Source organism: Notolabrus celidotus, chromosome 11 (genome assembly GCF_009762535.1).
Source record: "Notolabrus celidotus isolate fNotCel1 chromosome 11, fNotCel1.pri, whole genome shotgun sequence".
NCBI lineage: Eukaryota > Metazoa > Chordata > Actinopteri > Labriformes > Labridae > Notolabrus > Notolabrus celidotus.
Genome location: NC_048282.1, coordinates 35,594,273 through 35,615,501, shown reverse-complemented (window position 1 = coordinate 35,615,501; position 21,229 = coordinate 35,594,273). Strand labels below are relative to the sequence as shown.

Below are 21,229 nucleotides of genomic sequence, written 5' to 3'. Positions count from 1 at the left end.
GTCTGATGGAACATTGTAGTCTTGAGCGTGTGTGTGTGTTTGCTCAGGTGTTTCCTGTGTTTCTCGCTGTTAGCTCTCCACTTCAGACTCTCTGCAGGAAGAGTCTTTAAGAAAACATCCAGCGGGCCTGATGAAACCATAAGTGACCCGTTTTTCTCTCCGCCTTTCTGTGGTTTGAGATTTATGTTCTCTGCTTTATGAGCAGGTGGGATTTCTATGCTTGCAGACAAATCCTAGTTGAGCCCGGCCTGTGTGTTCCTCCAGTCCGCCTGAAGAGAGGAAACCCATTAGGCTTTGTACCGGAGTCAGGCTCCATTAAAGGATGCCACGCTCTGCTGAGTTCAGCCGGGCTTCAGCACAAACACACACCAGAAAGTAGAAAAACACACACAGACCATCGACACACACAAGAGAGGGAGCAGACGGAGGATAACAGACCTCCATAAGTATGCAGAGAGTGTCTCCAAACACGTAAACACACACACACACACACACACACAGGCGCTGCTGTGGTCATCCTGACCTGAATGAAACTATTGATACAGAGCAAACACAGTCAGTGTTTGTGGCCACCTGCACTAACACAAGGCCAGGTGGAGGAGGATCTGAGGTTCCCTTCTCTTCTTTCTAGCGCTGCCAAACCTCCACTTCACTCTCTGAAAGTATTCACTCTCTCCTGCGTCCACACAGCTCTCTCTTTCTCTGCTTCTCTCTCCCTCCGCTCGACGCTTTCAGGACGCACGCTTCAAGTTGAATCCTGCTAACATGTGCGTTATTATTTGTTGCATATTTGTTAGAACTAAACTAAGTGTGTGCATGCTGAAGTTCTAGTTTGTGTGCACAGGCCCTTAGTTGGATGCTTGCAGTGGGATAAAAGACTTGCTTACTTTTGTTACTCCTGCTTCTTTACATTCTTTTCCTTTTTGCCAAAGAAGCTGCAGACGAGAACGAGTGAGCGCTAATGCATGCATCACACCAAACCAATGAGAGCTCAGTCAACCTGAGCGTTCACCTCCTGAAGTTATCCCTCAGAGTAAAGATGATACACTCGATGCATCTCAAACCAAATAATCTGCATGTTCTGCAGCTTCACACGTCCTGTCTCTGTTTCTTCTTCCTTCATTTCTCTGAAGTTGCTCCAAGTCATCAATCTCCCCCGTGAGAGCCGGTGTAAGTGTAGTGTCTGGAACAGTTTTCTCCCTTTCTCCGCTCATCTCCATCTCCATCACACACACACACACCCACACACACTCTCTCACACGTCTTACGTTGTACTCTGGCTGGATTTCAGTGCTGGACGAGGTGCTGGTGCTCTGGGCCGAGTCCTTGGAGTCTTGTTCCATCAGTTCCAGACGAGGGGCCTCGGGGACTCCGCCCGGCACGACGGCAGGTCGAGGAACACCGACACACTGACGGAAAGAGAGAGTGACAGGGAGAAGGTTTATGAGTCATGTTTTTTTTTATGTGCAAAATGAAGCAAGAGGAGGTTTTTTTCCCACAACTCAACACCAACGGTTCCTCTGTGCCTCCATGAACACAGATCTTGTAAAACAGCGAGAGGATAAAATAGCATACAGGGTTTAAAAAAGGTAACACATGCACGATGAAATGAAATGAAAACACTGCATTGTCTTTTGCAGATGTTTGGAAGAATGTCTATAATTTGTCTGTAATGAGAAACGCTGCAGACGTGCAACATGAAAAGATGATTGCACAAACCAAACAAGGAAGAATAAACACTCCTTCTTTCTCTCTGGTGTATTCAGACGGTTGAATCTGTAGGAGTTTAAATAAGCGCGTGTTTGTTTTAACAACCTGGATGCAACCACACGTTCGTGGTTTTGGGCTCAGCACCAGGATGTGGGAGAGTCAAAACAAAGCTGAACCGACTGACCTGTCTGTTTTATTTTTCCACTGCATTGTAAAAGCTGTGCGGCACAAACTACAGCGAGCGGAGAGGTTCAAACGGAACATGAAGCTCCTGTGTGTTTGTGTTTATGTTCTGTGGAACAGAGTCCTGGTTTCGGGCGTGTACTGACAAGCGGCACCAGATCCAGACGGTTTGACTTTTGGTGAACCAGAAGACGGCCCGAGGCAACGACTCAAAGGAAGAATAAATAGTTCATATTCATCTTAAAAACTCTGCACTATAAATGTCTTTATGGGTGTTTTTACAAGTTTTTAAAAAAGCTTCACATCCTGAGAATCTGAACCACCGGAGCTGCAAGATGATGTTTATCAATCAACCAAAAAGTGTTTCAATAATTCAGAAATATCCCAATCAGTCTCTCTCTTAATGCATTATATTTCTAAACTCCTTACAAACTTAAGGTTATGTCAGTTTTGTAAATGTTGCACCAGCTATCGTCATTCTGAAGCACCCAGATCGAGGTCTCCACCTGCAGCTGCACATTTCTAACCACACTTTAAATCTTGTGCAGCAAAAAATACTTAATTCATTAAAGAATCAAATGCAAACATACTTTGATGCTCTTACATTTTGCACTTTGTGACCCTGAGGCCTATTTGAGGGCCTGTTTCCACCAACAGCATCCTGTGCAAAAACACCCTCAGTGTCAGGTGTGCTCTCAACGCTCTCTGTTCTAAGTTAGTGCAACTTTTAGATCGCCGACCACATCCATTTCACTGCTCGATTACCAACCATCAAAACTAATGTGGGTCGGCACTTCTGATTCCAACTTTGTAAACAACAAAGGATGGTGGAGGATGAAGGGTACCATTTCCATCTATTGTTTTTAAATTTCTTTGACAAAAGCACATGCAAAGCATACACTGAAATTCAAAACTTCAGCTTTGAGTCAGCTACTGTTACTTAGCATCAGAGAAAAGTGCTCTGATGTAAGGGTTGTGGGCGCTGCAAGTGTAAAGAACGCTGTTAATGGAAACAGGCCCTAAATCACCAGAGTGTCTACTTTGTTGATTCTGCTGATTTGACTTCATTACTTTGAGTGTTATCAAATGTGTATGTCCATTTAATCTGTGCACAACAAAAGTCAAGATTTAAGTCATCAGTTATTCACTAGAGCTTATAGTTAGGTCTAGTTCAGGCTTGCACCAGTTCTGCAGCTATAGGCTTAGACTGTCTCTCCCTCTCTCTCCTCTCTCTGCCTGTCTCTCACTTTAACTCTTCCTGTCCCATTAAAGTTCCTAACCATAGACCTTTCTGGAGTCCCTGAGCTCCCTTGTCTCGTAGGTTCCTCTGGATCTCTGCTGCTGTGGACGTGCCAGACTCCAGCTGCTACAACTACTACTATCCGTCTCCCCACTATCATCTCTCTCTCTCTTCATCTCCCTCTATCCCTCTCTCCAACACGGTCTCAGCAGATGTGTGTCTAACATGAGTCTGAGTCCTGCCACTGTAACTGCTGTGACGGTGAAGATAAGCTCTGAAGAATGACCTACTAGAGAACTTTTAAAGAGAATAGTGCTTTGATGTTGAGTTTGTTAAAAGTATCTCAAACAACCACAAAGCGAACTATCCCTTTAAAGCTGAGGACGAACAGGAGTTCTTTAAAAGGTCAGAAAACATCCCTTCATGTTTAATTATTACACATCTCTGCAGAAACAACATCTCAGCAGGGGGTCAAAGTACCTGTGAGTTCACCAAGTTCACCAGAGACATGGCGTGCTCCTGTTTGCGGTTCTGTCTGCGAGGTTTGTTGTGCGTGTGCGGCGTCAGACCGGCCTGGAAGATGGTCCTCGGTTGAGGGGTCTGTCTCAAACCCAGCTGAGCCGCTGCTGCTGCGGGTTTCTCCTGAACACACAAACACAGAAGGAGGAGGGTCATCACGTTTCTGCTCCCCCTGGAGGAGAATCATTTACACGCTTCAAGGAAGGAGAGTTTTGTTTTTGTACCTCGCTGTAGGAGTCCCAGGTAGTCTCCTCCTCCTCCAGATTCTTCCTGCTTCTCTTCCTGCTTCCCCTCGTACACTGGTTATCATCTGAGCGAGGGATCGACAGAAGGTTAGACAGATGGCGGAGGAGGAACTCAATAATTTCAAGAGATAGAGTAACGGTCACTTTGTCTCTGTGATGTCTGGATTTTAAAGGAACCAATGAGGTCAAAGTTCAAAACTTCAACATCAAATGAGTCGGCAAATTCAGGGAAAGCAGCGGGCCGTTAATCTTTCAACAATCAATAGACAGAAACGTGTGTGAAGTTCATGTTTTAGCAGTTAAGACCCTTTTATAATAAACTCAAAAGACTCAAACACATTGTAAATTTAAGTTGAGCTGTATAAACACTTGCACAAACTCAAGGGTGGGCGCCGCATGTGTGAACGCAAACAGCTGAAAGTTTAACCCTGATTTTATCTTGGCCTCTTCCTGCCTTGGAGTAAAATTTCTGTTGAAGTGTGGGTGGTTGTTGTGAGACCACAGCAGGAAGTATTCAGGAAAATTCTACACAAGCAAGCGTGCAAGGGTGATGACATTACATCATGTGACCAGCGTGAAGATGACATGTAACAGGATGAATAAAAACATCTGAGGTTGAAGAAGAAGAGTCCAGTGTGAAAGTCTAAAAGGTGAGTGAGAGACCATCGCTGTGTTACCTTGAGGCGAGGCGGCGTCTCCGTTCTGCTTGGGGCTGAAGGGAGAAGGCGGTTCGGCTGCAGTCAGAGGGCTGTTCTCGTTGGTCAGTTCCACGCCGCTGTCGTTCTCTGATAGGCCCTCAGCTGGGGGCGTGTCTCCGTTCACCGGCGCCTGAGGATAGAGGATGAAGGAGATGAAGTTAAGACAAGGCTGGCAAAGATACATGTTTCCATGCTTGTTGATGTTTAGCTTCGAGAGCATTCATCGTTTTTGCGACAAAAAGATGAGATCATAAATAGGTGATTTCCACCAAGAGTTCCAGGGTCTTTTAGTCCCCAGAACTACTTTACCCTGAACTAAAAGGTTCCTGTGCACCCACTGTTGTCTGCGTTTGTTGCCACTAGATTGTGCAAATCAGGCCAGTGACGTATGGAGAAAAAACAAAGTAAGTGCACTACACTACCAGACCAGTAGAGGGCAGTAACACAAAGAGGAATGCCATTCATCACAGATGACACCATAGAAGCAGACGGACAGGCAGGTATCATTATGAGCAACACAACAGTTAGCCTGTTAGCATGAAGAGACTCAGCTGGTCTGTTTTAGATGGTGCTATATTTCATCACAGATGGATTCACTGAATCAACACGTGAGAGGAGATAAGCACGAGTAGCAAAGACGTTTCAACACGGCTTTAAAATCCTTTGGCACTACACCACCAGACCAGTAGAGGGCAGTAAAACAAAGATGAATGCCATTCATCACAGATGGAAAAACAATGACTGTGAATGGTTTTTTGAAAATTTTGAGAAAAGTGAAAAAAAACGTTAGAACATTTTTTTTGAAAAAAATAATAATAATAAATATTTAAAAAACATTTTTTGAAAATAATTTTTTTGAAAAAAAAAAAAAAAAAAATTTGACAAGAAAATTTGACAAAAAAAATTGACAAAAAAAATTGACAAAAAAAATTGACAAAAAAGTTGACATGGAGCCTGTCCAAAAATTAATTTTCCTCAAATTTGAAATTGTTCTCCAAAAGGTTAAAAACATGGAAAAAGCAAAGAATGAATCAACACGTGAGAGGAGATAAGCGCGAGTAGCAAAGACGTTTCAACACGGCTTTAAAATCCTTTTGAACTCAAAAAGCCGTGATCGCAGAGATCGACCGGTGTTTTGGTTTAAACAGCGACCCTGTTAACTGGAGACTCCCAGCCGGATGCATCCCTCATAAACGTCTTTAGACCATCATTAAATATCTGATGAGGATATTTTGAAATCTTAATAAAAACTAAACTAGTTTGCATTCCCAGGAACTCCCTCTGTGTTTCAACAGCTGTGTAAACTCCACAAACACTGACACGTTCAGCTGAAGGTCTCCAGTTTACAGGGTCACTTTTAAAACCGGAACACCGGGAGGAGAGACACATTCACGGTGGGCTGAGAGAAGACTACTATTACAAGCTGCTAAATCAAGAGAATCACAGCTTCTTCTTTTGAAAAGTACACACACATACAAAAAAGATAGAACACATAAAAACTAATGAAAGAAAGAGAAATCAAGAGAATCACAGATGGACAAAACAATGACTGGGAATGGTTTTTGGAAAAATTGGACAAAAAAAAATTGAAAAAAAAAATTTTAACAAAAGAAAATTTGAAAAAATTAATTGACCAAATAAAATTGAAAAATAATAATAATTTTTCAAAATATTTTTTTGAAAAAAAAAAAAATCATATTTTTTTTTTTTTATTAAAATTTTGAAGAAAAAAATGTTAATTTTTTTTTTTTTTTTTTTTGGCAAAAACAAAATGAAAAAAAAAATTGGCAAAAAAGTTGACCCGGAGAATCACAGCTTCTTCTTTTGAAAAGTACACACACATACAAAAAAGATAGAACAAATAAAAACTAATGAAAGAAAGAGAAATCAAGAGAATCACAGATGTGTGTGATGTTATTGTGGACGGAGAGAGGAATAAAAACACTGCAGGTTAATCTACCAATCAGACACGTTCAGCATTGCAGGCCCCGCCCCCAGAAAGTCCTGGGACCTTTGAAAAGTACTACCCCCCTAGCAGGGGCTTTTTAGGGGGGAGATTATCTACCCCTTAACTAAATTTAGACCCTGGGTCCACCAGTTGAAACACACGTAGTTCAGGGTTAAAGTTCCTCTATAACTCATTAGCATTACCCGATCGTAGAAAAGTAGACTCAGACAAACTGGAGTCATGCGTTACTCTCGGCTGTCACCATCTTGGTTTCTGGAACATCCCTGTGACCATATTTCCACCAGATGACAGACACGAACCAATCCAGCCATTGTAGCGGCTTGTTAATAACAGGTAGCCTGAAGCAGACTGTGTTCTACCAACTAATTCACTTCAGTGCTCGTCACAACAACACACCTTCACCTGTCAGCCCACCCAGAACTGTGTTTGAGTCTCAGACGTCATTAAACATCTCCAATGGAGTCTTTCTTTTCAGCACCGCGTCCTCCATCCTCCAGAAGAGTAAACACTGGATCATCAGTGCAGGTTTGACGCCTGTTATCAAACTGTCACATAATGTTCTTGTAATTATTTGAAGCCACATTATTAGTAATATGCAAACAGAGTGAAACCTGTTGGATCATGGCTGAACCTCCTGAACTTTTCATCCCTGAAGCTCAGCAGATGATTGCTCTGCCAGACAGCTTTCCAACTGGGTCACCTCCTTACGAAAGCCTTTAGGTATCTACAAACATCCATGTGTTTGCAAAGTGTGCCGGCTTAAATGCATGTGTTGCATTCTGGATAACGTTTCTGCATCGTCAGCGTTAACACATCAGACATCTTTGCTCGTTAATCACAGAAATGTAAGACCATGTGTCCGTTTAATAACTTCTGTAACTGAGGCTTTTGTTCAAATCACATCAAACAAACAAGTCGATGCAGGAACGTGCAAAATCCTCACCATCACAAAAAGTCTTCTGTATTGTTGAGCAAACAGAACACACCATGACAAAGACACACGTCAGAAAGAAGCTTTTAACAGAGAGCTGCAGGGTGTGAAATCTCCAGCAACATGGTGTCAAACCTTCCCCTCCTTCAGGGGTCGTTTTCACGAAGGAGATAGTCTCGCTCTGCTCTTTTGACAGTCTCAGAAAATAAACCGACACATTCAGACTAACACAAATCTGTCAGGAGTGCTGGCATGTCCAGAACCAGGACAGAGACCATGATAACACAGCAGATGATGAATCTGTGTCTCTGCATCACTTCTCTGCAGCCATGTGAGACCTGCTCCATGTGCTCCTCAGCTCTGTCCGGACTTGAACCTGCGACATTCCACTTAAAGTTATGATTTCAAACTAATCCTCCCCGACACCCACTCAAGACTGGATACAAAAGATGCACAGTTATTAATGTGTTTAAGAAACACTGTGGGACTTACAGAGGTCTTAATGTGTGGCAGGCAGAATGAAGTCATGACTGCTGCCTCGCTACAACAACAGACGACATCATCAGGAAGGAGACGGACTAACTCGTGTAACTTTATGACCGTCACTTCTGCCATCAGGTCGACTTCAGGTCAATCAATGATCAACAGGGTCCTGCAGAAACAGCTTTTTAATGATCATTTCCACAGAAGACTCTCAGTGAGTGATGTGTTTGTTACAATGAAGAGGGATGACATTTATTGCACTTGCAAGATGAGCAAAAGTAGCAGGTTGTCCACAGGGGGCGCCAAAGTCTGACCGTACGAAAAGATAAGTGATACAACAGCTTGAAGCCAAAACATTTAGAGCTCCCCCTGGTGACCGGCTGCAGTATATGCAGGGGTGCCGCCAGGGATTTTGGGCCCCATGAAAAAATACCACATTGGGCCCCATCACCAAAGGCCACAAGAACCCTGTGCAACTGCTGTAACCACATCTCCAGGATCCAATCAACCCAGTCAACGCTTTACATAACTCTACCTTTTCAGCTGTTATGCTTCTTGGAGTCAAATATTTAGTGTCAGGTTGATTTTAACAACTCAAAGACTATACCAACCTTTCCTGGTGAAGAACTGGGTGAGATACTGTCGCCCTTTCTTCTCTCTCTCCTCTCTCTCCTTTCTTTCCCTCCTTTTCTGGGACCCAGACTTTGTCTTTCCAGACATTTTAGCTGCCTAGCGCACTCTGCAACTTCTGTGTGACTGCGCTGCACAGCTGATTAGTGTGACTCAGGCTGGGCTGGCTGAATCATCCTAACTTTTCCCCCCTATATGGCGCCACTGAGTAATTGACTTAAGGCTGATTAATGGACGGCGTAGCCTACGCTGGAGGTCCGCCCTGCTATAGAACCAGACCACCGGAGGAACAGAGAAGACGGCTCTGCAGAGGGTGGTAAAGGCCGCACAGAGAGTCGTGCAGCTTACCACCAACCACTGACATTTACACCAGCAGATGCAGGAAAAGGGCCTCTGGCATCATGAAGGACACCTCCCACCCTGCACACACACTGTTTGCTCCTCTCCCCTCAGGCAGGAGGCCGCAGAGCATCAAAAGCAGAACCAGCAGAATGAGGAACAGCTTCTTTCCTGAGGCCGTAAGACTGCTGAACTCTGGTGGTGCTCTGTAGTCTCGGCCGCTCTCAGCCATACAGACTCTGACATGAACAGTACAAAAACGGACGACCTCAAAACTTGCACATCGTACATTTGCACATTCTATTGCACTATGAGTAAATAACTCAATCAGTCCATGCACAATATTTATATTTATTACTAATGTCTTCCTTTAATTGTGTGTTCTCTGTGGCTTTATACACCTGAGAAAGAAATGTCTTCCCATGTCATGCGACAGCTTGTGTTGGTATGACAATAAAAACCTTGAATCCTTGAACTGACACACTGGGATCCTGTCTTTCCCTCTCTCTTCTCTCTCTGCCTGTCTCTCACTTTAACTCTTCCTGTCCCATTAAAGTTACTAACCATAGACCTTTCTGGAGTCCCTGAGCTCCCTTGTCTCGTAGGTTCCTCTGGATCTCTGCTGTAGATTCCTTTTTTGGGGTCTGTTATTCATTCATTCATTCTTTCTCTTTCTTTCTCTCTCTCTCTCTCTCTTCTTTCTTTCTTTCCCTCTTTGTTCTCTCCATGTTTCTTCATCCTTTATGTCTTCTTTTCTCATCCCGTCCTTTCCTTCACCATTTATTCTCCTCTTTTTCTTTCTTCTGGTCTCCCTCTTTTCTCTCTTTTCTTAGACCTTTCTGGAGTCCCTGAGCTCCCTTGTCTCGTAGGTTCCTCTGGATCTCTGCTGCTGTGGACGTGGTCCAGACTCCAGCTGCTACAACTACTACTATCCGTCTCCCCACTATCATCTCTCTCTCTCTTCATCTCCCTCTATCCCTCTCTCCAACACGGTCTCAGCAGATGTGTGTCTAACATGAGTCTGGTCCTGCTGGAGGTTTCTGCCTGTTAAAGGAACTTTGTCCTTGCCACTGTAACTTGCTAAATGCTGCAAAGTGCTCTGCTCATGGTGGATTAAGATGAGATCAGACTGAGTCCTGTCTGGAAGATGGGACTGGATCTGATCCGGTCTATATGTTGGGTCTTTGTTGATAATAGAACATAGAGTACGGTCTAGACCGGCTCTGTTTGGAAAGGGTCTTCAGATTTGGTGCTTTATAAATAAAGACTGATTGATTGATATCATAAACTTAGTGCTCACAGTTTAAAGGATGAAAAAGGAGTTGTTTTGTGAATGTTGAGGTTTCTTTGACACGAGACAAAGATGAAATGGAGTCAAAGGAGAGAGAGAAGCAGCAGTTGTGCAGCAGATGGAGAACAGCGTATTGTGCTGACTCTTTAAGAGAACTCTCTCTCCGTGTATGTGAGGTTGTTTGTGATTGTAAAACATCATTAAAACAGGGAATGCATGCGGGTTGTAAAGCCAAATTTCCACTATAATTAACGAACTCTGTGAACCTGAGTGTGAAGTGTGCGCTCAAGATGGCTGAGAGCGCTCACAGAGAGAGAGAGAGAAAGAGAAAGAGGGGAGAGAGGTCAGCAGGTTCACTGAAGACATTATGATTAATCTTCTGGAGGACATGAACGCTGAAAGGATCTGAATGTTTCAACAGACGATTTAAGATTCAGCTCCCTGTGGAGGAGAACGTCTGACCTGATGGCTGCCTGAGGATAAGGGTACAGGAGGGAGGTTGAACTCCTGAGGACTGTCAGAATCTGCAGCAAACACGTGCATGTGGATCAAACTTATCGTGCATTACAGCTTCTTGTCCTCGAAGGCCACCGTAGCTTCATTGACGAGAGTGGTGAGCTAAATGCATTCTCTCTCAGTGACTAAATATGCACACTATATCTGTGTTTTCATGCACACTGCACAGTCATGCATAAACTATGTGTTCACAAGCTGGAATGATGAGAAGTTCAATCAAAGCCTGGAAATATTTAATCATATCATTGGCGCCGTCTCGGTACAGAAGCAGATTATTTGTTTTCATAGTTGACTCTGACAAGCTGAGACCAGAGACCTCGGTTTACTACAAGCTTTTAAAAGCAGCATGTAAGAGAGTTTGTCTTCTTGTCATATCTGAGGAATGGAGTACTGACAGATTCAGAGTGAACGGTCTCTGAGTGAGGAGTGTCAGAGGTGAGCGGAGGTGAGGAGTGACTGCAGAGCGGACAGAGAGGGAGAGGAGTGATGGATGGAAACCTCTGCAGAGGAGCAAAAATGACTCCAGTAGATCAGTCATTCGCAGCATTTGAAGGGTTTTAAATGCTGCCAAACTTAAATCCAAAGCAACAAGAAGTGCCGGCAAACAAAGATACGTCTCTCTGTAAATAGGCATGATTAGTTTGGTTTAACAGAAGCAGAAGTCTGGCTCAAAGACAGGCTCTACTCTGACGTGAGCTGTGCAGTATAAGGGACTTGGATGGTCTAAATCACCAGTAATTGAATACTTATTAAAACGCCTTGTGTCTGAATAAGAGCTGTCCAAGTTATGCTTCAATGACGTGGTGACACAAGCTCCTTTCATTGAAACAAATTTTCCTGAAATGTGATTAATGCACTTTCCTCTGCTCCTCCTGTAGTTTGGGAAATCAGGAAGCGATGCAGCAATTACATTGTGGGTGATAAGCGGGAACAAGACGAGCCGGGCAGAAATGGTAAAGAAAGAAGTCTTTTGAACGGCAAGTTCTCTCAACAATACCAAAGTTGTTTGCATTTACTGTCGATGCGAACTGAGTTACCATTGGAGAATGTCAAGTTTCAAGTACAACCTGCTGGCCGAGCACACAGCTGATCCCCCTGACCAAAGGCAGACCATGCTGGATAGTTTGCACCAAAGACGCCAAGCTACAAACTTTAAACTTTAAACTTTAAACTACTTGCAGGTTAATGAACTTTGTGGAGGACGAAGGTCTGCTTGAAATAATTTGCATCAATCAATCCCAACAAACGTTCTCCTCAGACTCTTTCCAAACAGAGCCGGTCTAGACCGTACTCTATTATTATTCTATTATTAACAAAGACCCAACATCAAGACCTTCTGCTTTATTTTGCTGTATTTACTTGTAGTGTAGAATCTAAGTTTATTTAAAAAAAATAAAATATATATACATATATATATATATATATAAATATATATATATATGTATATTTTGGGTGAGTTTAATATCCTATCTTCAGCTTGACGTCTTATTTTACATTATCATTAAAACGACATGCTAGCGTTTCCTCAGTTTGTCAGAAACTTCTTTCTTTAAAATTGTTATATCATGTAAATAAAATAAAATAAAAATTGAATAGAATAAAATAGAATAAACTAAAAAACAATTAAATACAATAAAAATAATAAAATAAAACAAAATACAATACAATAGAATAAAATAGAATAAATAAAAAAATGAAGTTGAATAAAATAGAATAAAATAAAATAGAACTAACAAAATAAGATAGGAAACAAATATTAATAAAATAAAATAAAATAAAAATAAAATAGAATAGAAAAAACTAAAAAACAATTAAATACAATAAAAATAATAAAATAAAACAAAATACAATACAATAGAATAAAATAGAATAAAATAAAATAGAAATAACAAAATAAGATAAGAAACAAATATTAATAAAATAAGATAAAATAAAAATAGAATAGAATAGAATAGAAAGTAGTATATACAGAAGCACAGAATAGTTTAAATTGTACAAAAGCCCTGGGAATGAAGGAGATTTATAGAAGGATGTTAAAGTGGGAGGGATATAGTGTATTTATTTATTTTAGGGCCATATTTTTAAAAATATCATTTAATTCCTGAAACTATAAAACAGCTCTCTGTCTCTTTCCAAGCCTGAGGTCCTGCTCCTGCCTCTCCTCTCCATTAAAACTGAACAAATGATGAAGGATGTCAGAGAGGACAAGCCTCCCCTCTCCTCTCTGATAACACAGCGCTGCATGAAGGAGTCCAGCTGCAGGAAACAGCTGCACTGAGGTATCCTCAGCTGCCACCGGACTCTGTTATTACACTAACAAGCACATTAAAATGTTAAATATGACACGAGGAGCACAAACACAGGGACCTCTGGGCTCACATCACTCACTTCCTGATTCATGTTCCTGCAGGTTCACCAACCCGCACCTAGCAGCTGGCCCGGCAAACCAGAGGACTCCTCGCGCTGACCCACGGGGGTTTTCCCTGCAGGTTTCAGCGCTGCACAGACCACATCAGTACAACCGAACGCAGGGCCAAAGATTGTGGCCTCTGCAGGACAAAGCAGGATAAATAATCTCCAAAGAAACCTCATGCATGAACCTTAATTAGTTCTTCACACCTAACTCGAGCGCAGAGATGCCGAGGCAGACTGGTGTTTGATTTATGAGCCTTAATGACACACGGTTCTCCTTTAACTTCCTGTATCAGAGCCATAAATCATCATTGTGTGGCACCAGTTGGAACCAGCTCTGATGAAACATCCGGCTGACAAACTGACGACAAAACAAAATAATAAAACGCTGGTTGTCAGGAGGTATTTATCGTTAAAGTGTGCTGTTAAAAATGATGAAGGTACAGCTCTAACCACATCGGAACAACAGAGACGGACTAACCACACCATGCTTAAAGAGGGCAACATCAACTTCATCTCATTATCTGAATTAACTGCAATAAAAACAGATTCAAATTAAAATAATTCACTTCATATAAAGCTGAATGAAGCCTTTCAAAGCTTACTTCACAGGTCATTAGAAATCCTTTCAAAGAGCTAAACAAGTGAAGAAAGAGACGTCATGAAGTCTGCGTCTACACAACAACTCTGACTGAGTTTAAGTGTCTACTTCATGTTTTAAACCTCATGTTACGATCCTTCAGGAGGAGGTGAACACCTCCTGTCCCTCTGATAAAGTTTGTAACTGTCCGCAGTAAAGAATGTAGACAAAGAAGAAGAAGAAGAAGAGAAACAGAGCTTTATTTTCCAAGTTGAAGGACTAAAATCAGCGAGAGTGAGGAGCAGATATCTTCAGCCACTTGAACAGAATCTGCCCAGAGGTTAAAGGTATGTTTGCAGAGTGAGACGCCCATCAAGAGTCCATCCCATCTTTAAGTGATTATAAAAACAATCTTCTTCTCCTATCCTCTCTGACTCACTCAGGCCTGGCTCCGCTCATCATGACTTTGCTTTGTTGTTGTAGTTAAGTGAAATACGATCTGGTGATAACACAGAGTCTTTTATTCTGAAAATTGTTGATGTTTTCATTTTGTTTTGGTGAAACCTGACTTCCTGTCCCGCTCCATCTGCTCTTTTGAGTTCGATGCGTCGTGCTCCGGCATCCGGCACAAATAGAAGTCTTGTGTATCTGATCCGGAGGACTCCGACCTGCTGGATCAGAGACGCAGCCGGAACTCAACAGAGCAAATCCAGTGGAAGTTAACACATTGACTAGAATAGAAACCTGTCAGATCTGGAGCTGTGATGGATCGGAGACCGGATCTGGTGGAATTTGGCCATTAGACACAACATGCTTAGAAATGTGTGCCTGCATCCATAAGATACGTTTTTATTACTTCATTTAGTAGGGATGCACTGATCCGGTCCTGGTATCAGATATCGGCCAGATCAGTCTCAAAAAGCTAGATCGGATATCAGTGACAAGGGGCCGACATATAGTGCTGGTCCATATGGCAGATCTATTCATCTCAGTTTCTCCTATGTCATCAGCGCCGGCCGGTCTGTGCATGTTTGCCCTGCTGAGCATGATGGAGGATAACTACAGAGGCTCTGCAGGTTAGCTGCATGTCACGCTTCTTTTGCAGGAAACACCGCTGGAAACTTGCAACATGTGCAGCGGTGATGTTTCCACGCGCTGAAAAATATAATGGAAGCCCAAGCCGACTGCAAAGAAGGAAGAAACCTTCTATTAATGGATTCAAAGTGTGAAAAAACAGACAGGTTATTGGATTTGATTGTTCCAGATCCTTGTAATGAAGGGATTCCAGCCTCTGGTTTAGGACTTAGAACCCAGGTACAGTTCACTATCAAGTCAGAATAGCCTGAAGTTACCAAAACATGATTCTATCCTCACATTAAGGAAGAGAGATTGTTAAATCAATACCGGGATCGGATCGGCAGAAACCAAAGCCCAGGTATCGATATCGGTATCAGGACCTAAAGAGTAGGATCGGTGCATCCCTTGACCTAACATCTCACTGGCTGCAAAACAAGTTTACCTACAGGTACATATGAAGAAACCTGAACCTGAACCTGAACCTAACGTTTAGTCTGCTAGAAATAAAGATACCTGGTCAGGAAAAAACAGGGACACTTTGCTGCTTTAAAATCTAAAAATGCAAAAGAAAAATGTTAATTTTCTTCATGCATTTTTAGTCTAAAACCTCCTGAATGTTTCTCTTTTAAAAGTCTTTTAGTGCTGCTTTAACTGGACGGGGATATGGAGTATGTTTTATGAGAGTGGGCTGTGACTGTGTCGGTTTCTCCTCCCTCTCAGGCCTCTACAGTAAACCGGTTGTGATGTGTGCAGGTAGCTGTGCAGATTATTTCCATTATAATTCATCATCGTACTCCATTAACCTGCCTTCCTGCATATCTATCACTCCTCTTCCCCCTCCTCTCTGCTGCTGGCAGACAGCAACATGCCCAATGAAGCATTTAAGTAGCACAAATGATCCTTCTCTCCCCCTCCGCCTCTCTCTCTCTCTCTTTTATTATCATGCACTTTTTCTATCACATCCTGCACGGTGTCGAGTGTGTTAAACATGTTCTAATCAGTTCATGCATCCTGCACTCTGCATGACTTTTTCTCCCTGTGTGTGTGTGTGTGTTTGTGTGTTTGTGTGTGGAGCAGCAGTGTGTAAACCCTTGCACTATGCAGCTTTCAGCGACCTACGTCACACTAACACACACATTCCAGAGTGAGCAGCAGCCTGGCCCGCGGCGCTCTGACGGCGCTGTCAAAACATCTTAGCGAGGCCTAAATGATTAGAGACGCAGGTCTGGGGCTGAGGTTTAAACGGGACTGTTCCTACACGCTGCGTTCTGTTAATCGTCACCCGAGGGGGTTAAATGTTCGAGATGTTTGATCAACTGTTTACAAAAAAACTGTGAAATAAGAAGTTTGGTTTGTGTTAATTAGACTCTCTGAGGAGTCTTCTTTCTCTGTGATGCTGCAAGTCTCAACAAAAATGCAAGCTCGCATAGTTCAGGCCGCCGTTCTGCCATGCTCCAGATCTCTCAGTTGCATAATTTACACAGAATCTGCAGCGTGGTGTTGGCATTTAATCATGCTAAGCTTGCAATGAGCGACTGTGGTCTCTTATCTGTGATTTCAAAACTGCTGCAGTTTGTGTTGTATTAAGTAAACATGACTGACACCTGTGCAAATACCATTCAGTCATCAGAAGTATTTCTCAGGTATGCAGGGACGTGAATAACCAGGTTTCTCTGAGTGTTCTTTCTGATTCTTCTTCTCTTTCTTCATCAAACTTTGTCTGATTTTCCTCTGGCAGTTTGTTGAAGTTGTGACCTCTTTTGGTCTTCTGTTGGTGAGAGTTGTGGACTGTTTTTTTACTATGAAATCACCAACTTTAACTTTTACTCTCATTACTGTACTATTACTTTTGTTTTCACTCATGCTCAGCTGGATGTTCCTGCAGAGCTCTGGAGATTTAGGAGGCATAGAGCTACAAGGGAGGAGAGCTGGTATAAGAAGATGGAGGTTTATGGGGAGGATATAGAAGCCGTGTCTCTCCTCTCTCATCGTGGGCAACGTGAGATCTCTGGATAATAAGATGGACGGGCTAACAGGACCAACCAGGAGGCAGACGGAGATTCAGGAATGTAGCATGGTGTCCTTCACAGAAACGTGTCTGCATCATCTACCCGGGACTTCATCCTGCGGTCGAAACGCAGACAACAAGGGGGGCACAGGAACCTTTTAGTTCAGGGTGAAGTAGTTCAGGGGGCTAAAAGACCCAAGAACTCTTGTTCAAAATCCACCTTATGCTACCAACATCCTAGTATCTATGTGGCTGTAGTGTGTGTTTGTGTGTGAGTGCGCTTGTGTGCGTATGCCTGCAGGTTGTGAAAGTGTGACAGAACACACTGCATGAGTAGATGTAGGAGCAGAGAGCAGAAGAGTCCTGAGGTCCACTGTCCTACACTAACACCCTCCTTGCATCCTTCCAGTCAAACGTCTCTCCTTTGCTGATCCATCCATCCATCCATCTATCATACATGTACTCTTTGTGCAGCTGTGTGTGTGTGTGTGTGTGTGTGTGTGTGTCACATGCATAAACCCTCACAGCCAACATGCATTCTCAATTAGACTCAAATAACATGCTGGCGTTCTTGTCCAGGCATCTGCACTGCCAAACGCACACACAAATACACACACAGGCCTCAAACCACAGCTGGCTCAGAGAGATTCAGGGAGTGTGTGTGTGTGTGTGTGTGTGTGTGTGTGTGTGTGTGTGTGTGTGTGTGTGTGCACGTTAATGAGAGGAAAAGTCTCTCCATCACTCCGTCATCGTTCTTACACATCACATCTTGAAACAGCGTGATATTTGTGTCCCTGTGTGTCCACGTTCACCACACACACACACACTCAGACGTGCACATACACACAGGGCTGTTTGCCACCTTCTTCCTCCAATTCGGCCTCAGTCACTGTGCGATACACGTCATAGTCGAGGTGCAACAGGCATTAATATCCCGCCACACACACACAGAAAAGATACACACTGTGAATTCACCCAGCTGTGTGTGTGTGTGTGTAAATGTGTGTGTCCTGCAGCACTCACGGTAGCGGTCATGTTGTTGCTCTCCTCCATGATAGCAGCAGAGTATTTGTTAGAAGGCATAGCTGTCGGGGTTGATTGGTCCAGTGTCTGTCCTGACTCCTTTTCAAACCTGCAGGAGACAAAAACCACAAAACCATCAGACAGTGAACGCAACACAGGTGAACAAACTCTTACATAAACATCTGCTTACTTCAGATAAACTGGAGAGGTCTGCTTCTTCATACAGACCCGACATGTCCACACAGAGCGGCAGGTAAACCTGTCAGGCTGCATGTGTGTGTGTGTGTGTGTGTGTGTGTGTGTATTAATAATCTGCCTTCTCTTCCTGCATTGTGTGATTGTACATTCTTCAGAGTCTCCATGCTGCTGCACATGAATGCATATTTGAATGTGTGTGTGTGTGTGTGTGTTCAGGTTTAAATGTGCAGATAATATCCGAGTAAAGACACCTTAGAGCCGACCTTCATGTTCGGTTTGAAGGCTCTGTGTTTGAGGAGGTTGTAACTGGTTAAGAATCAGAATCATTTCACAGAGATGCATCAAAGGAGGATCAAATTAAGCCGACTATTCCTGCATGGTAACTTTTAATACCTGCAACCAGGCACGACTGTCTCTAAAGATCAGTTTCACTGAGTTGCAGTGTGTCTTTCTGTTGCAGTTACATTGTCTGTGAACTTGTTTCTTCATCGTCTGGCATGCTTTTTCATTATTGTATTTCTTTATTTGCAGGTCGTTTCTGCTGTCTCCTTTGTTTTGGACCTGAAGGACTTCATTGCATCATTTCTGAACTTAGAGCACCCTTCTCCTGATGAAGATCACTCAAATCAGTCAGCCTAGAAAACAGCAGAATGCAACCCGTCTTTATGCAACCCCTGCTTCCATTTGCAGTCATCCAACTACTCTTTAGCATCAATTCATGTCTATAAACAGATATCTGCATGCAAGAGGGACTGACAGTCTTCTAGTACAGATCATTTCTGCACACCAGCACCGTTATCACTCCTACAGCAACTTGTCTTCCACGCTGGTGCTCGCGCTCGTTCTGAGCTGGTTGAACCCGCCCCTGAAATAAGCAGTTTGCAGTTCTAGACCAGCAAAGAGTTGGAGCCACTCTGGAACTGGTTTACCTGGCCAGGAGCTGGCTCACTCACAGTGGAAAGACCAGTTCTCCATTGAGCGCCGGCTCCGAACCGGCCCTGAAAGTGCCTCGGTTGAAAAGGGGTAACACAGAGGCTATAGTCTTTGTAGCAGAGGTCGTCGGTTCGATTCCCGGCCGTAACCATTTGCTGCCTGTCCTCCCCCGCTCTCTGTTCCCCACATTTCCTGTCTGTCTTCAGCTGTCCTATCAAATAAAGGCGAAAAAGCCTAAAAATATAACTACAAGAAAGTCTTGGCTGGACTAAACTGGCTGCAACGTAAATCTTGAAGAGTTGGACGTCACTGCACAAAGCTTTATCACAGTGAGACAGGCGGTCCAGACTTAGATGCAGAACTAATGTGCAACACAGCAGGCCGCATGGAAGACACTCCTGAGCATGTGTGGATCCGAACATGACTCACCTGCACACATTTGTGGCTGTAAATGGACACACGTGAGGAAGATATATTCAGTGTCAGCAGATAAATCAGTTTCACTTCTCTAATAGATCCTCCAACCATGACTTGTACCATGACATGCCTCAGCACAGCACCTGACCTTAAAGGATGGGTTGGGTTTTCATCTCTAACCCTGACAGAGAGACTGATTTATGTTCCCTCTTCTTCGTTGGTGCCACACTTGTAGAGCGGAAACAGGCTGTTTGGAGTTTTGTCGTTTGGTGCGACTCAAAGTTTGCAGAGTTTCTCTCCCTCTGACTGACAAACCGTCTCCTGACATCGCTGCATATTCATCAGCGAGGGGACCCCCCCTTTAGCTGAGACGGAGGGGTGAGGGAGTTCATCCTTCAAACGGGAAGCGTACTCCCCCACACCCCCGACCTTTCACCTACACAACATCAAACAGGTACCTGCTCGGCGTCTTCTCCTTCTACCCAGCATTCACCTTTTCTCTGAGATACTTCACAAAGCGAGAAACGAGGTCTACATCTCTGCATGAAGCCGATCATTACTGCATCCTTTCTGCTTTTAACAGAGGGAGAAAAGGTGGAAGTGAAAATGAATTAGGAGAACTGAGGAAGGATGGAGGGCAGAGAGTGAGGGGCCCACGGAGAGGGGACACGGAGGACAAGGGGAGGGGGTTTACATCAAAGTTGTGTCTGGTGGTTGGAGATTAGGAACGGCATTGCAAGAGGGGATTGTTCGCTCCCTAAAGGGTACGACCATGAGTGTGTGAGCGTGAGGGTATAAGTTTGTGTGTGTGTGTGTGTGTGTGTGTGATAAGGAGGGGTTTTCAGCTCCTCGGGGGTCTCTCTCTGGGGCCGCATTCCTTGTCTGTCATGTACTTTATGGCCCCTTCCAGCTCAGATCCAGTCCTACACTTTATACATTGTCTTCTTTGTTGCCTATTGTGCACACTGAACTTTGAATGCATGCAGGCTTATACAGTAAATGATCCACACAGCAGCATGGACCCGACGCCCTCAGGGAGACTGTCATGAGCTGCAATTTTCAATTTGAAAGACTGAAAGTTTAACCCTCGACACGCCAGAGATGAGACAGAGTGAAAATATGAAGTTATGTTTCTGAAAAGTGACGGCTCTTCTCATCACGATTCATAAACATCTAGTGCACCTCAGCTTAACCAATTAAAGACTTGTGTGTTATTGCTAATTCATCAGGAGACAAGGAGATTCATTTGTTGAATAAAATGTAGCTTAACAATCAGCATGAGTGCTACAATGCTGAGGTTATAAAAACTGAAACAAGGACAAGGTTTGAACTGAAGAGAGAGTTGAAAACAAGGACATTTGAGACTCTACTTTATTCCTCATGACCATAAACCTGCAGATATACACTTTGCAAGGGTTATAACTAAACCTAACCCTAAACCTAACCTCTAACCCAAAACCTAACCCTACCCCAACCCAAAACCTAACCCAATTCAACCCTTAACTATAACCCTAACCCCTGACCTAACCCTAAGTGGGTGATTCCTTTTGGTTCAAAAGTGGTCTAAAAAACAAAAATAGAGACAACAGAAGAGCCGATTTGAACACATTGACACCACAGACTGTGAGCGATGTCACCCATTGGTTTCCCAAACAATGCCCCAAAGATGGAGGTCGCTATTTTGGAAACTCCAACTAACTTCTAGCTGCTACAGAAACTTACAAAGCTGTGGAGCTGAAGCTGCAGCCTGGCCACCTGGTGAAAGGAGTTTTAAGTGGACCGGTATACTCAAATATATTACCCATGATGCACTATGTCGGGGACCTT

At 43.4% G+C, this 21,229-nt stretch overlaps 1 protein-coding gene across 4 annotated transcripts in view; it reads right to left on the bottom strand.

Annotated features, from left to right (window-relative positions):
- The window catches only part of dnmt3bb.1 (DNA (cytosine-5-)-methyltransferase 3 beta, duplicate b.1), a 44,320-nt gene that overhangs the window by 17,525 nt on the left and 5,566 nt on the right, over window positions 1-21,229 (bottom strand). For all 4 annotated transcript variants that reach the window (XM_034695903.1, XM_034695904.1, XM_034695905.1 and 1 more), the window contains exons 2-6: window positions 17,855-17,963; window positions 4,575-4,725; window positions 3,877-3,962; window positions 3,614-3,775; window positions 1,269-1,409 (exon numbers count right to left, since the gene is read on the bottom strand). In XM_034695903.1, the coding sequence (XP_034551794.1) occupies window positions 1,269-1,409; window positions 3,614-3,775; window positions 3,877-3,962; window positions 4,575-4,725; window positions 17,855-17,963 (649 nt within the window). The remainder of the gene's footprint in view (window positions 1-1,268; window positions 1,410-3,613; window positions 3,776-3,876; window positions 3,963-4,574; window positions 4,726-17,854; window positions 17,964-21,229) is intronic.